The sequence below is a fragment of the Amia ocellicauda genome, chromosome 23 (genome assembly GCF_036373705.1).
Source record: "Amia ocellicauda isolate fAmiCal2 chromosome 23, fAmiCal2.hap1, whole genome shotgun sequence".
NCBI classification, from domain to species: Eukaryota; Metazoa; Chordata; class Actinopteri; order Amiiformes; family Amiidae; genus Amia; species Amia ocellicauda.
In genome coordinates, this window is record NC_089872.1 from 722,096 (window position 1) to 737,187 (window position 15,092).

At 38.9% G+C, this 15,092-nt stretch overlaps 1 protein-coding gene across 5 annotated transcripts in view; it reads right to left on the minus strand.

The window, feature by feature from the left end:
* Positions 1-3,476: 3,476 nt before the first annotated feature.
* LOC136719449 (signal-induced proliferation-associated 1-like protein 2) overlaps positions 3,477-15,092 on the minus strand; it is a 135,106-nt gene continuing 123,490 nt past the window's right edge. For 3 of the 5 annotated variants that reach the window (XM_066697377.1, XM_066697378.1, XM_066697375.1), the window contains 5 exons: positions 14,198-14,329; positions 12,543-12,569; positions 6,169-6,286; positions 5,578-5,659; positions 3,477-4,829 (listed from right to left, as the gene is read on the minus strand). In XM_066697377.1, coding sequence (XP_066553474.1) covers positions 4,683-4,829; positions 5,578-5,659; positions 6,169-6,286; positions 12,543-12,569; positions 14,198-14,329 — 506 coding nt within the window. In that variant the 3' untranslated portion in view covers positions 3,477-4,682. The remainder of the gene's footprint in view (positions 4,830-5,577; positions 5,660-6,168; positions 6,287-12,542; positions 12,570-14,197; positions 14,330-15,092) is intronic. The other 2 variants (XM_066697379.1, XM_066697376.1) reach the window with 1 other exon arrangement.

Sequence of the window (15,092 nt, forward strand, 5' to 3'; positions counted from 1 at the left end):
GCTATTAGTGGGAGGAATAGCATCACATGTGCCGTTGTGATCAGGCCACTAAGCAGTCCATAACAGTTTACAATGACAACCTCTTTTAATCACGGTGTTACCCTCCCAGTGTGCTGACAGCCATGGCAGATTCATAGCGTCTCCACATAAAAATCTATCAATGCAGACAGTACAGTGTTGTCTGAAATACACAAACAGGGACACAAATGGAAATTGGACTTCAAGGCATTCAAGATGGAAAACGGAAAACAGGAGACACTTCTTCACACAGAGATGCGTCAGAATCTGGAATGAACTCTCCAGCGATGTGGTTGAAGCGACAATTTGGGAATATTAAAAAATAGACTGGATAGGATCCTTGGATCACATAGTTATTAATGGAATACATTATAACTGGGTTTTCCATGGTGGAAAATGTTTTTCAAAAATTCTGATGTGAACCAAGCAATGTCAACTAAAATGAAACCAACTGAAACACATGTCCACACATATACAGCTCTGGGAAAAAAAACAAAAAAAACTTTAAGCTGTATACACAATTAGGTCCATAAATATTTGTACAGTGACACAATTGTCATCATTTTGGCTCTGTACGCCACCACAATGGATTTGAAAGGAAACAATCAAGATGTGCTTTAAGTGTAGACTTTCGTCTACAATTTGAGGGTAGTTACATCCAAATTGGGTGAACGGTGTAGGAATTACACATGTTTTACATGTTTTATATGTGGATCAGTGAATGTCTGCTTGCTTTACCATTATCTGACATTATTTCCTGTACCACTTCCAGCAGCCTGTGTGGTGGCTGCACAGTATATACCACTGCACAGGGTCCTTCTGAAAGACAGCTGTGTTAGTAGATAGCACCAGTAGCAGGTACTAGACAGGTTCTTTCACAGGTCAGCGAAAAAGCTGGAGAAGACTCACTCTGACCTCACCCCTATCATTTTAGCCAAACTGGCAAAACTGACCAACTTGAATCAGCTAAAGTCCCTAATTTTTAAATCCTCCTGAATCTTGCAAGTAGTAAAACTGCTTGATGTTAAAATATACAGTTAGGTCCATACAGGAAACAGGAAGACCAGATTAGAGTTTGTCAAAAAAAACATCTAAAGAACCCTGTACAGTTCTGGAACAACATCATATGGACAGATGAGACAAATATCAACTTTTACCAGAATGATGGGAAGAGAAGAGTATGGAGAAGGGAAGGAACTGCTCATGATCCGAAGCATAACACCTCATCTGTGAAGCATGTCATGTCATGGGCATGTATGGCTGCCAAGGGAACTTGTTTCCCTGGTATTTATTGATGATGTGACTGCTGACAAAAGCAGCAGGATGAATTCTGAAGTGTTCAGGGCTATATTATCTGCTCAGATTCAGCCAAATGCTTCAAAACTCATTGGATGGCGCTTCACGGTGCAGATGGACAATGAAGCAGACTGCGAAAGCAACCTAAGGCTTTTTTTAAATGAAGAAGTGGAATGTACTGCAATGGCCAAGTCAATCACCTGACCTGAATCCAACTGAGCAGCATTTCACTTGCTGAAGGCAAAACTGAAGGCAAAACACCCCAAAACAAGCAGGAACTAAAGACAGCTGCAGTGCAGGCCTGGCAGAGCATCACCAGGGAAGAAACCCAGCATCTGGTGATGTCTATGGGTTCAGACTTCAGGCAGTCATTGACTGCAAAGGATTTGCAACCAAGTATTGAAACTCACAATTTAATTCATGATTATGTTAGTTTGTCCAAATACTTTTGAGACCCTAAACTGGGGGAACCACATATAGAAATGGGTGTAAAGATGAAAGTATAACTGTATATACATATACTGAATATGCAAAATAAGATGGCTCATGCACACTAGATTCACCTTCTGTGACACCGGCCCGACCCACAGACCTTTGCTCTGAAATACACTGTCTAAAAGTATTGTGTTTACAAATGCGAGGGATTTTATAACAGCCTTCCCAAAGGCAGACAATTTGTTTTGTAATTCCCATTCTCTCTGTAGCCACTGTGTCAATAAATAATTGAAAACTTAATTTCCTGGTGACAGCGCTGAGGTTTCATGGAAGCCCTGCGTGTCTAGTGATATAAAGCTCAATGTGACAAATATTTACATATACATGGAATTGAAAAACTCACCAGCTGCTAAAAGCTTGGCAAATGTTTCCAAGACGGTCCCCCAAATTATTATTTGGGCATAAAGGCATTCTTTACACTGATTTAGTCTTGGCTAAGAGTTTTAAAATGTAAAGCACAGAGAATAACCATACAAGAAGCAATAAAAAAGGCAAACAGAATGCTAGGGTATATTGTCAAAAGTGTAGAATTGAGAACAAGGGAAGTAATGTTAAGACTGTACAATGCACTAGTTAGAGCTCATCTGGATACTGTGTGCAGTTCTGGGCTCTACACTTCAAGAAGGATATTGCTGCTCTTGAGGCAGTTCAGAGGAGAGCAACCAGACTTATTCCAGGTCTGAAGGGAATGTCCTACTGAGAGAGGGACCTGAAACTTTTCACCCTGGAACAGAGGAGACTATGTGGGGACTTGATCCAAGTCTTCAACATCATGAAGGGCATCGACCACATCAAACCAGAGGAGCTTTTCCAGATCAGCAGGGACACACGGACCCGGGGACACAAATGGAAATTGGGCTACAAGGCATTCAAAACAGAAAACAGGAAATGCTTCTTCAACACAGAGAGTAGTCACAATCTGGAACAAACTCCCCAGCGATGTGGTAGATGCTGAAAATTTGGGAACATTTACAAATAGACTGGATAAGATCCTTGGATCACTTAGTTATTAATGGACACCAAACGAGCATGGTGGGTCGAATGGCCTCCTCTTGTTTGTAAACTTTCCAATGTTGTTATGTAAGAAAATGCTGGATCTAACAAACAACCTATCAGCAATGGCTGTTACTTAACCAATCAGAGATGCACAAGTATGGTCCTAGCAGGCCTTCAGGTTTTAATGCCACCTGAAAAGGCAGCTCTGGACAGCGTATTTGAACTCATTATTGTCTCAGTAGGACACATTTCACGACATTCCCCAGGTAGGTGCTGATGAGGAAACCTGCTGGACTGCAGCTCTCTAGGACAATTGATCTAAATGTTCTGAGCTGTGAATATATAACTATTATAAATAGGGGTTCAGGTTATTGGTTTCACCTGATTTATCCTGATTTCTGCCCTATCAAATGTTTTTTTTTTGTGATATTTGGGTTAAACCTGAAAACCTCTTGAATATTAGAAAGTAAATAAACGTATGAGCATGTTGGGTGATGCAAATGGAGAGGAGACGTGACCCAGGTACCTGTAACCTGATTTTGGGTATCTGCTCTAGTTATAGTCACTATTTTCCCCCAGCCCCCAAGGTGTTACAGTAAAATTAAATGGTTTGTGTGTGTGACCCTTCCACATTGTTAGAAACTTAAAATACTTTGAAAGAATTAGAGAGATGTTTTTAAATTGTACGTCCTACATTTATTAAAAAAGCAAATGTTTGTCCCATTCTTAAATGAAACTGTTTTACAAAGAAAGACATTTTAAAAGCATACAAACCAATGAACTGTGATTTAGCAGCATCCAAATGTTGGAGTTTTCCAGAAATCATCTTATAGCCCTGGGTAAGCTACACACATTACAGCTTACACCAAGCTGTCCACTTCTCAGTGCAGAAAAACAAAACAAATAGAAAAAAAAAAAATACTCTTAATAAAATAAACACTTTCAGGTTAAATAAGCTTAAATAATGGTGTTAAATACAAGACACTTCCTCAAGAGTTTCTGTACAAAGATAAACAAATTTGGCATTGTAAAAGTGGTTTCGTTGGCTCACCTCCTGAAATTCTAGCACACTGCATAAGAACTGATTTTGCTGCAAGTAAACTATACACAAGAGAATGAACTGGTGGTGTTTAAATTAGTGAGCCAGTAACAAGGCAAGTGTTTGAACAAGAAAAAAAATTAACTAAAAAACAATCCATACACTGTTTATATCAGGCACAATTTGTTCCTGCAAAATAAATAAATGTCTAATACGACAGCATTTTGACAAGAATTCTTCACGTTAGTGCTAACCTTTAAACACAGTTTTGTGACTATTGACTAGTTTTTTTTTTTAATTATTATTGCTAGGACACTGTGACAGTGGAGATAAACTACTTAGAAAAAGAAAAAATGTATATATAGAGAGAGCACCTTTAACAACAATGTTTAACTGCCTCTAACTGCCTGGCTGAAACAGTAATAGTCTGCTTAATTTCTAGACTGTCACCGAAGTGAGAGGATTAAAATGTTTGTTTAAGAAGTAAGAATGTATCCTTTGATTGTTTGTTAGCTTGTTTTCTGCAGTTTCGAAAGGTCTGAAATATCACAAGTTACATTCATTTTTCCTTCTTTCCTGTAGTGAGCACTGACTGAAGCCAACCACCTCAGGTACTGTACATTCCCATTTCTACCCCCCAAAACGCCACAAAAAACACCCACCCTGCTCTTCACCCTTCCGCACTGCTCTTTGTAAGTTCGACTGAACGTGGTCAGAAAACACATATAGCCACAACGACAACTGAGTAATAGTTTTTTTTTTTTTTTAAAGCCTAAGTTTACATTCCACTACTGAAGAGGTCTCTCAGAGGGCTTCCTCGGTAATATGTCGGGAACTTTTAAGGTTTCTTGTCGATGGTGTGGAAAAACCACTCTGTAAACTTTCTCAGCTGGGCAGCCGCTGTCTGTGATTCCTCCTGCAGACGCATATTATCTTGTCTCAAGTGTTGCACCTCCACTTGAAGAATGGCCTTGTCCTCTTTCTCCTGAGGGAAAACACGACACACAAACAAACAAAAAAGAGCTTGGTTGACTTGGTTGAAAATATCTTAAACTGATTATTGCAATCCTTCATTCAGTCTAGATCAGGGGTGTCAAATTCAATTCCCAAAGGGCTATAGTGTCTTTTGGTTTTAATCCAGCTGAGGGACTCAATTACTACATTCATTAGACCAATTAAGTAGCAGACTGAAACAAAAAAATAAAATAAAAAAAGACACTGTGACCCCCTAACACCCCTGATCTAAATATTGAGATGCCCCAAGTTAACCAATTCAGAACTCAGCAGCACTGACTAGGACCTGAAAACTTAACAAATGTTTCTAGAACATAAGAAAGTTTACAAACGAGAGGAGGCCATTCGACCCATCCAAGGATCACGTCCAGTTAAATTGTCAGCTTCAACCACATCGCTGGGCAGTTAGGGTTAAGCCTAAATTGTTTTCAAAATAGATTTGTAATGATTATACTGAACTATAAGATACCAATTCATAAATGTTGTTTGTTGGGGAGGGGGGGGGGGGGCGGTAATTGATTCTGGAATTAAGGAATTTGAGCCTCCAATTCTCAATTCGGCATTCAAATGTACTTTTAGGTTGCAGCAGTGCATAAATCTCTTCTTACTCAAACACAATTGAATCAAGCTGTTTCTGCATATGCATGAAGGTAGATTATTTTGCCAAAAGTCACCATTTTCAGTGCACAACAATTGAAAAGCAAGCAGGTCTCACTCACCTTACGCAGGTCATACTGTAACTGTCTGAGAATCACTTCCAACTGGTTAACTTTGCCCGTGAGTGTGGAAGGAGAACTCTCCCTAAACAGAGAAGACAGAGGAGCACTCTCAATAAAACTGCAGTGCTTAACTAGTCCAAGCAGGTATCAATTGAATATAAACATCAAAAAGCATTTCAATCACTACAACAAGTCTCACTAAGCTAAAATCATATGTATTCTTTCATCATACTAATCCATTTCTCATAGTTTCATTCTGTGACTTTTTGTATGTATGTATGCATGTGTGTGTGTGTGTCCGTATTTATCCCTATATGTAAGCAAAGTCTGCAAACCTGGCTCCGCCACGCCAAATTAAAAAGGTATGATGCCAGAAAAATGTGGAAGTAAATATTATCCAGTGCTCAGTGTTACTCTTCATATCCATACTTGTGTGATGTTATGAACATACAATTGTATATTGACAGTATTGTATTCTTGTAAATAACACCTGGGATAAAGACATTATTTTTCAGCAGGTGTTTTATATTGTAACAGCAGTAACTTTTTCTGTACACGCACCCGATCCCACGCACACCACGCATCACCTACCCAGCTTCGAGGGCTTTCTCCTCGGCTGCTGCTACCCGTCTGGACAGCTCCTGAGAGATCTGCAAAGCCTGGGCCTGCTGCATGTCCGTCATAGTACAAAACGAAGCAACTCGCTGATCTATAGTTGAGGCGGAAAGAAACACATTGTTTGCTTATTTTAGATTTACATTTTCTTGGAATTCCACCTCCCCTTCCCCTTAACCAACTGCAGGGTTAGTTCAGCTCACTCCTGTTAGTGCCAAAGACGGGCTGGTGACATTCAATGGGAAGGAAGAACAACAACAACAACAACAACAACAAAATGCATCAAATGTGCCACCCGTAACTGCGTGGATGGCTCTGGCATTAAGGGGGCCTGAAGATGACAAAACAAGAGAGATGACATCCCCACCAGTGCCTGAGCGTCTCTGGACAGCAAGCGTCTGCAGGCGAACCCACAGCGCACGCTCACTCGGCCATCAAGACAAATCTTTTCTGACTAGTTAATGCTAATCTGATCTGCAGATTGCTCCTGCTCAGGCCTATGGAGGGAGGGGGGAAATGAAAGTCAAAGAAAAGCAGGCAGGACTGGCAAGATGCTACAGTACAGCCACTGACACGAACAGTGCTTTTATTCATTTCGTTTTCTGTTTGTTTGTTTGTTTTTCATTCATGCTTCCCATGCTCAGAATCTCTAGCCCTGCCACCCCCAAGATGCGGAAAACACACATCATCCCATGCTAAATCAAATCACCTAGAAAACCAGTGTGATGACATACAGGACCAAGATCCCCTTCCACTTCCAGACCTGGAAACAAACAAACAGAAAGCATCTCCTAAGTAATCGAGATTCACACTCTCCACCTTCCCCATGCTGCTCCTGCAGCTGCTTTCCAATGTAGTGTCCAAATATCAGGGAGCTGTCAGAACACAGGCATGCTGGTTTGTGCTGTGTGAGGCCCTTAAGCCTGCACAAACCCCAGCTTGGCAAACAATGAAAAATGTGACGCACTTAAGAATTGAACTGAAAGCAACAGCCAAAATATATATATATATATATATATTTCAGATTTAGTCACACACTAAAAAAGTTCTACACATGTTGAGATTTGTGCACTAATTTGGCTTTTATGAGTTTCTGTGCGCATATAGGAAATTGTAGTGTAATTTTTCAACACCTAGATCAGGGTTCACCAACCCTGGTCCTGGAGAGCCTCAATCTAGCAGGTTTTACAGGACCCCTTAAACTATCAATGTATAAGGACCTGAACAATTTTTTTCCAATGAAATGTTTGGTAAATTCAGTATTGTAGAGATCATTTTGGAACCAAAATGTGAATTCCCTTCATCCCTCAAACACTGTAATCCCTTAATGAACAGATTTGATTAACTAATGTGTCCAGTTTTTTTAAAGTGGTAATCTAGAGCATTCTATAAAACTGGATAAAATCACGGATCGTGTACAGACTGCCTCCCTGGGTGCAGATTCGCCCATGGGCAACACCCTTGAGGATAACGGATTTAGATCCTGTCAGCAAGATGCACCATATTAGAAAAACAATTATATTTTCGTCAGTCGTAAGAGGATCAGCAGTATCCTGGAAATGATAAAGGGCAGAAGGTGACTGACTGCGCCAGTTGACCCAGAACATGAACTGTAGATCGTCCCTTTCTGCATTGGAAATCAGTCAGACTAACCATGCAGTAATAGAAAATCTAAATATTTCCAAAGAAGGCATTGTTTTCCTACTTAATATTGGAATAAACAGATGCCTCATGGGCTTCAAAATAACTTTTTGATTCATTCCCACAGCATCATTTCAACAACCACTAAATTAAGTCAAATGCAGTCTAGCGTAACAGCAAAAAAACTATGACCACTAGAGGTTTTGCAGAGGACATATTTAGGGTGCAAACCTCACTGAGATTTCAACCTACTTGCTGAATTGGCCGTACTGAAAGTGCTAGGCCACATGCAGAAAATCAAAATATGACACAAACTTACAGTTCATCACGATCAAGTGATGTAATACAGTATTAGTGGACAACCTGTCCTGAATGCTCCAGTGGAGAGTTGCTATGTAGTGTATACTAAATACAAGTATTAAATAAAAACCTAGACAAGCGTCTAAACAAGCTACTGGTAAAAGGTGTGTAGGATGTGTCGTACAACCTAAATGGAGCTGGTCTCCAATCTCAGCTATGCTGTTGAACAAGGGACAATGGGCAAAGCATTGCCATCGGGAGGGCAGAATACTGAGGGGTTAAAAATCATATATGGAGCTGACTTTTCAGGGGACGCATAGCTTGGTCTTATCAAAAAAAAAACATATTACAGATAAAAGCCTTCACTGAGGTCAAGCAAGAAGAAATAACCAGATAGTGCTGTTAGCGATTTTTAATCTCTAGCCATTTATGCTATTTTGTTCATTGGTCCACAATGCCGACATCAAGCACACACACACTGACTAAAAGCTTTTAAGTTCTGAAATGTAACTAGAGAAAGTAGTCTTTTCTAAGACCTTGTATATCTGAAGATACTCTGTCAGTATTGAATGATTTAGGTATATGGAAATCACTCTTGTCTGAGTTAAAGTTCCTATAGAAAAAGTCTACACCCCCTTGAACTTTCTTCACATTTTGTTGTGCATTTAAATCAGGATTTATTTCCAACTGATCTACACACCATATTCCACACTGTTAAGGGGAAAAACGTTTGTATTGTGATCAAATATATATTATATATATATATATATATATATATATAAAAATACAGAACAAATATAATTATAACAAATATATGTAGTCTGTACCTCCTTGAGTTAATACTTGGTGAAAGCACCTTCAGGAGCTTAAAGCTGTGAGTCTGTTGGGATAGGTCTCTACCAACTTTGCACACCATTTGGTAAAGATTTGGCAATATTTGACCGTTCTTCTTTACAAAATTGTTCAAGCTGTCAAGTTCCACCTTCCACTTCTTAATTATCATGTTGACTGTGCTACAAAGGATATTAAAGGCATTTGATATTTTTAATAACCATCCCCTGATCTGTGCCTTTCAACAACTTTGTCCTGGACTTCTTTTGAAAGCTCCAAGTCCATGCTCAAGTATTTTCTTTTGAGTATTTTCACTGCCCAGCAGAGGGAACCTACAGGAAATGCTGAATTTATACTAAAATCCTGTGAATCACTACGATTTAACAAAACTTACACCTGAGCTAATTTAGATTGCCATTACATGGGAGGTGGACCTTTATCCAACCAAGCTATTTCAGTTTCTATTTTTAAGAAAAATATTTATATTATGTTTTGGGGTAGGATGTGTAGATAAATTAATATTTCTGCAATTAAATTGAACATTTTGAAAGCATTAGGTGTAGACTTTCTACAGGCACTGAATATGAAGAAATTGAGATGTATGAGATGCTTTTAAGCCTTAGAGAAAGAGCTGCTTCCCCATGTTTTATACTACAAAGTACTGGTGAGTGAAAGCACTTCTAATGTTATAATGTATTAGCTGATAAATGTGACTCATCTCAATCTACACCTGTCTACCATAAAAAGCTTTTACGTTGTGACCAAAACCATGTTGCCCATCGAACACGCGTTACAAAAAAGCCACCACCAAGTAAAAATTACACCAGGTGCTGTCTGCTAGGATTAAGTACACACAAGCAGCTGCCAAGATTGTGACAGCTCACAGATCACTACTTCACTCTTGCACAAATCTACTTTAGTAGGGCCTTCAGACACCGTGCTTAAGATAATCAATAGGATTGGTTTTCACTGCCACTGTGTTGGTTTGTGATTTGAGTGTACTTGCACAAGACATTGACAGGCAGTAAAACTGTCATGCTGCCAAAGCACATCTTACTCCACCACAACTAAGGGAGTTTTTTTTCTTTTCGGAGGCGTGCGTCAGATAAGTGGAAATTAGTGGAGATGTCAATTTAACTGATTTTTACAGGCTGGGCCTGCCTAGGAGTGTCAGTGACTGATAGCCAACTCACACAGACAGAGTACAGATGGTCGTACCTGCTCGTCACAATTGATGAGCCTGTACCATTTTTCAAGAACACTTGAAAAAATAAACCTATATTTGGAATCTCTATACTTTTTGACTTAGGTGACCAGGTTTCACAGCCATAAGTGAGCACTGGTAGTATGCAATGATTTCTCTTCAGGCACACAGGTAGACATAACTTTTTACTTCTTCAAGTACCTTTTGATTTACTTTGGTTTTCTTAGTTTTAACAAAGCTGCTGAACATGACTTTGGTCTTACTAAAGTTCATTTTAAGTCCAGTTTTCTTCCTTGCATCTGAGAGTTCTTGAATTTGAAGCTACAGGTCTTCAGGTGTTTTGCAACAATGATATGTCATCGGCAAATCAAAGACTGTTCGGGTAAGCCCCATTTATCTTAATTCCTTTTTCTTCCCAGTCCAAAGTCTTGAACACTTCTTCCGGTGTGGCTAGTGTTGCTCTTCACTCAAATGGGTACATTTCCTTTCAATAGCATGCCAAATGTACTGCATCCCATTTGAGAGTTCTTGAATTTCTTGAAGTTCATTAAAATGCTGCTTTATTCAAAGATGACGATATAATCGGCAAATCAGAAGTTGTTCAAATAAACTCTTGATTCCTTTTTCTTCCCACTCCAAAGTCTTGAAGACTTCAAGTTTTGCAGTAAAGAGTTTTGGAGAGATCGTGTCCCCTTGACCTACTCCTTTGTAGCTCTTGTCAGTCTTAGTGGAGTCAGATTGTTGATGTACATATATTTAATATATTTTATCTACATTTCCTCAGTTTTATTTCTTACAGCCCCAATGACCATGTCAGAGACCATTTTCCATGTCACTTATTATTCCATCTTCAATGTGGTTTTCCTCTAGGTTGTCTTTGTATCTCTTGGCATCCATTCAATAGCTTCCATTGTCTATCTTTGATCTGCTGATCTGGGTTGCAAGTTGCAGTAGTGGGTGCAATTACAGAAAAAGGCATCAAGGCTCTGGCGTATATTTAGGTGTTCTCGTGGTCATAGTGGGGCATCGTAGGTCAGATTCGTAGCCCAGTCCTGTTCGGGTTTCCAAATCGGGGTCTCAGTCAGGCAGTGCTCGATATCCAGGTGGTTAGTTCACAGTTTTCACTCCTCTTTCTTTCTTCTTCACTGTCTCTGTTGGCTTTCAAGCTCTCCAACCGCCCTCCTCACTTTTCCCCTCAGGTGCTCCACAATCTCAAGGGCCGGTTCGTTATATAGTGCTGCAGTGATTAGTGCCGGTAGCTGGCTGTCTTCCGGCCTGCAGGCTGTCAGAGGTGCGCGCACATTTTCCTTGCCAGTGAGTGGCAGTACACTGCTGGTGTATACTGCTTAATGAATACCAAATTAGATAATATAGATCTGGTAAGTTCCAACTACACTTATAATACAAATTGCTTAGTTGTATTCTGTCATGCAATTCAATTAACTGATTGATTACATTTGTCAGTTCACATACAGGATACACTGCACTGTTAACTTGATATTAGATGCACTTTAACCCTTCAACTACTGAACACATTTTTTCCCATTTTCACTACTTTTACATTTTAGCTTATGAACAAATATAAATGTCCTATGAATAGCAATGTGTTTGGTAGCTATCGATTCAGAACAATCTCAACTAAAAGATGTATGCATGTATAATGTACTTAATATAAAACAATATTTTAATGGAAAATGTACAATAATGTAAACAAATTAAGAAACTAAATTTCTGTTGTTTCTCTGTGTCCTATGCGCTCTGACCAGTGCACTGTGGAGCAGCGTCTAACCTGACACCTGCCTTATAAGCCGAGTTCCAGGTCTGACAGAGGGTCCTTTGGATTGGCTAGATAGCACAGTCTGATTGGGTAAAAAATATATATAAGATCTTTAGAACTGAGGATAGATCATAGTAACGTCCTTTCTATTGGACAATACCATCCCCATGTTCTGCAGAAGCCAGGAAGTACAAAATGTCAACAAATCGCACGTTTCTTTCAGTGGAATAAATGCTAAGCTGGGTGTTACATTGCATGCTACTTCACAAAATCCAAATGTTGGTAGATCTATTACATCTCAACAATACAAAGTGCGCCCCTCCCCCTAGAATTGTGCACCTTACCACCATGCTCATTGAAAGTCTGTTTTCAACGGCTGGGAAAGTCTACAAGCCCGAGGGATGTTCTAACTTAGACCATAGATGTGAGGAGATTGTGATGCTCAGTTACACTTACCACGATTGCTTTATCAACAAAACATAAAGGCTTAGTTTGGAGCTTTTTTTTTTCTTATCCACACACATTTAAAGCGCAATGCATTAAGCAGGCTGTTATTGTCAACACTAAACTCTTCTCACACCCACACTGGTATTTTACCTTCCAAAAAGAGGGCATAGGATAGTTCTAGAGAAAGGAAAAGGAAGAGGGAGAGACAAGAAGCTATATATTAAAAGTAAAAAAAAACACACACTGCTGTATTTTCAACCTCTTTGAATGTGAAAACTATAATGTACCTGTAAGGCTCTGAAACATATGGCCATTTCACAAAGCAATAGCATTTAACAGTTTTACCTTACATCCATTGAGTGTTTAAATTATGGTCATTAACGGATACAAAATGGAATCCTAAAAGGTTTTAGAATTTGATGAAGGTCTATTATTTGAATTGAATCCCGAATTGAATTGCATCGTCTGATTTGAATGGCGTTTAGTTGCTCCTTCTTTGTTCAGTGTGTATGAAGGTGCAGAAATAGCCTCGACACTTCTACCTTTTCAAATCTACTCCCCATTTACATGCCTGCACTGCAAATCACTTCTGATTGTCAGATTCCTCTCTGGCAGGGCTACACTTCAGCACAGACACTAACAGGGCTGTGCACACATCAAACACAATTGTCACAGCTGACTGCACTGAAAATGCAGGGTATTTCTGCTCAGCTGTCAACTAGAAATGGAAACATACCAGATTTTTTTCTCTGCACTACAAATATACAAACAGAAAACACTCACTCAGTGACAGACAAAAGGATTGGCACTCTTAACAATGTTATCCACTAATTAATTTAGTTTTAAACATATATTTTGTTAAATAAATCAAGAATGTTACCCTAAGCTTGTGTTTGTGGATGTAACTAACACAGTAACTAATGACCAGACCCAGTCATGAAGCTGAATCTATACTTAGAAATGCTATGCATTTTAGGGGAAGAAATACTGAAAAACTGGTAGGCAACAATTTAATTACAGGAAGCAGTTGTATAATTCACTTCCTGAGTGTCTTCTTGCTGGGTTTATACTGTATAAATGACTATTTCTGGCTTTAAATGTTTCTTCCCTTGCCTTGAAAACTGCACACAGAGGAACAATAAAGCTTGTTTGCTTATAAAACCAAAGATGAACAAAACAGAATAAGCACATTACAAAAAGATACTAGGAAAAATGATGCAAATATGTTTTGGCAAACATTTTGTGACTGAAGGTACATTAATAATATTAACCTATTGAATCTTCAAAGTGTGTGTGTGGGGGGTATTCTGGGTATTAATTTTGGATGAATAAATAAATAACTACAAACAAGTAGATTTAACGACTGTATACAATGTGATACATTTGAGGGGAAGCAAGGTAAACCACAAACTCAATAACATTTCCAAAAAGACATACATTACACACATTTACCTATCTTTTCTGATAATCATAGCTATTGCTTTGTGAACCTGGACCTTGTTGTTGTTGATTTGAATTAATCATTGAAATATAACAAATCTTTTTAAAAATTCAGAGAAGTCTTACACTGCATACACAATTAAATTAAAAGCAGGCCAGAAACTTATAAATCAGCAATCTTACTAAAATAGTTGATAAAGTCCTTCCAATTCCTGTCACAGACACTTCACCATAAATGAACATAGTGTCACAGGATTAAGAATCTTTGTTTTACACATGGATTGAGGTTTTTTCCCTTCCCTTCTGGCTACCGTCAACTCAAGCACATTTGCCTGACATAATAGTAAAAGTGCTTGTTTTCTTACCTTCAAATGCCCGCGCTGCGTCCACAAGGTGTGACCAGTCCAGCCCAGAGGCCGTGTCAGGTAGAGGCATCAGGCCAGGATCTGTGAACTTGGACTTGTCAGCCAAGGATCCATCAGAGAACCAGAATTCATCTGCCGAGATAAGGAAGAGAGTCTATAAGTAAAAGATCAATAATGAAAAGACCCTGGGAGATTTGTTCTCAGCACTACCTTGCTACTCACTATTATTTATTTTATTAAAATAAAATGTCTGTCATTTTTTTTTATCCAAAGCATCTTACATGACTACCCATTTTACCCAAAGAGAAAGAAAGATGGATGAACAAAGGCAGCAAAGTGAGGACAGGAGGCAGGAGATGTAGAGGTACCACAGATTATATAATACATATATTTTTTTAAACAGGGCAATGAGTCAGGGGAAAAAAAAAACAACTCTTAAAGTCAGAAGTATATAGGCCAGATGGTGTGTACAATTTGTGGGCCACTTGGTTATTTTTTCCCTTGTATGTGTGCCAGAATGAATGCCAGAAACTCCTTACTGTCAATAAGCCATCATATCAGTAGGACTTCCATCTGTCAACAATACTACCCTAAAGACTAGCCTAATCAGCAAGCCACTCTTTGACTATATATATTTTTATACGACTAAGAAGTCAGCCAACAGATCTGAATATTACACACTCAATTTTCTCTCTCTCTGTCTATCTACCTAACTCAGACTTGGCACGTATTTAGATTTTGATTGAAGCCTGCATGAGATTGAAGCAACATTTAAATGAGAGAGAGAGAGAGACAGAACTAAATGTGTTTATTACAAATGTCTGCAGTAGTTCTGTTTACTAGTGGATAGGAACAAAAAGACAAAGCAATGTAAAACACACAGGTGAATTTTAGG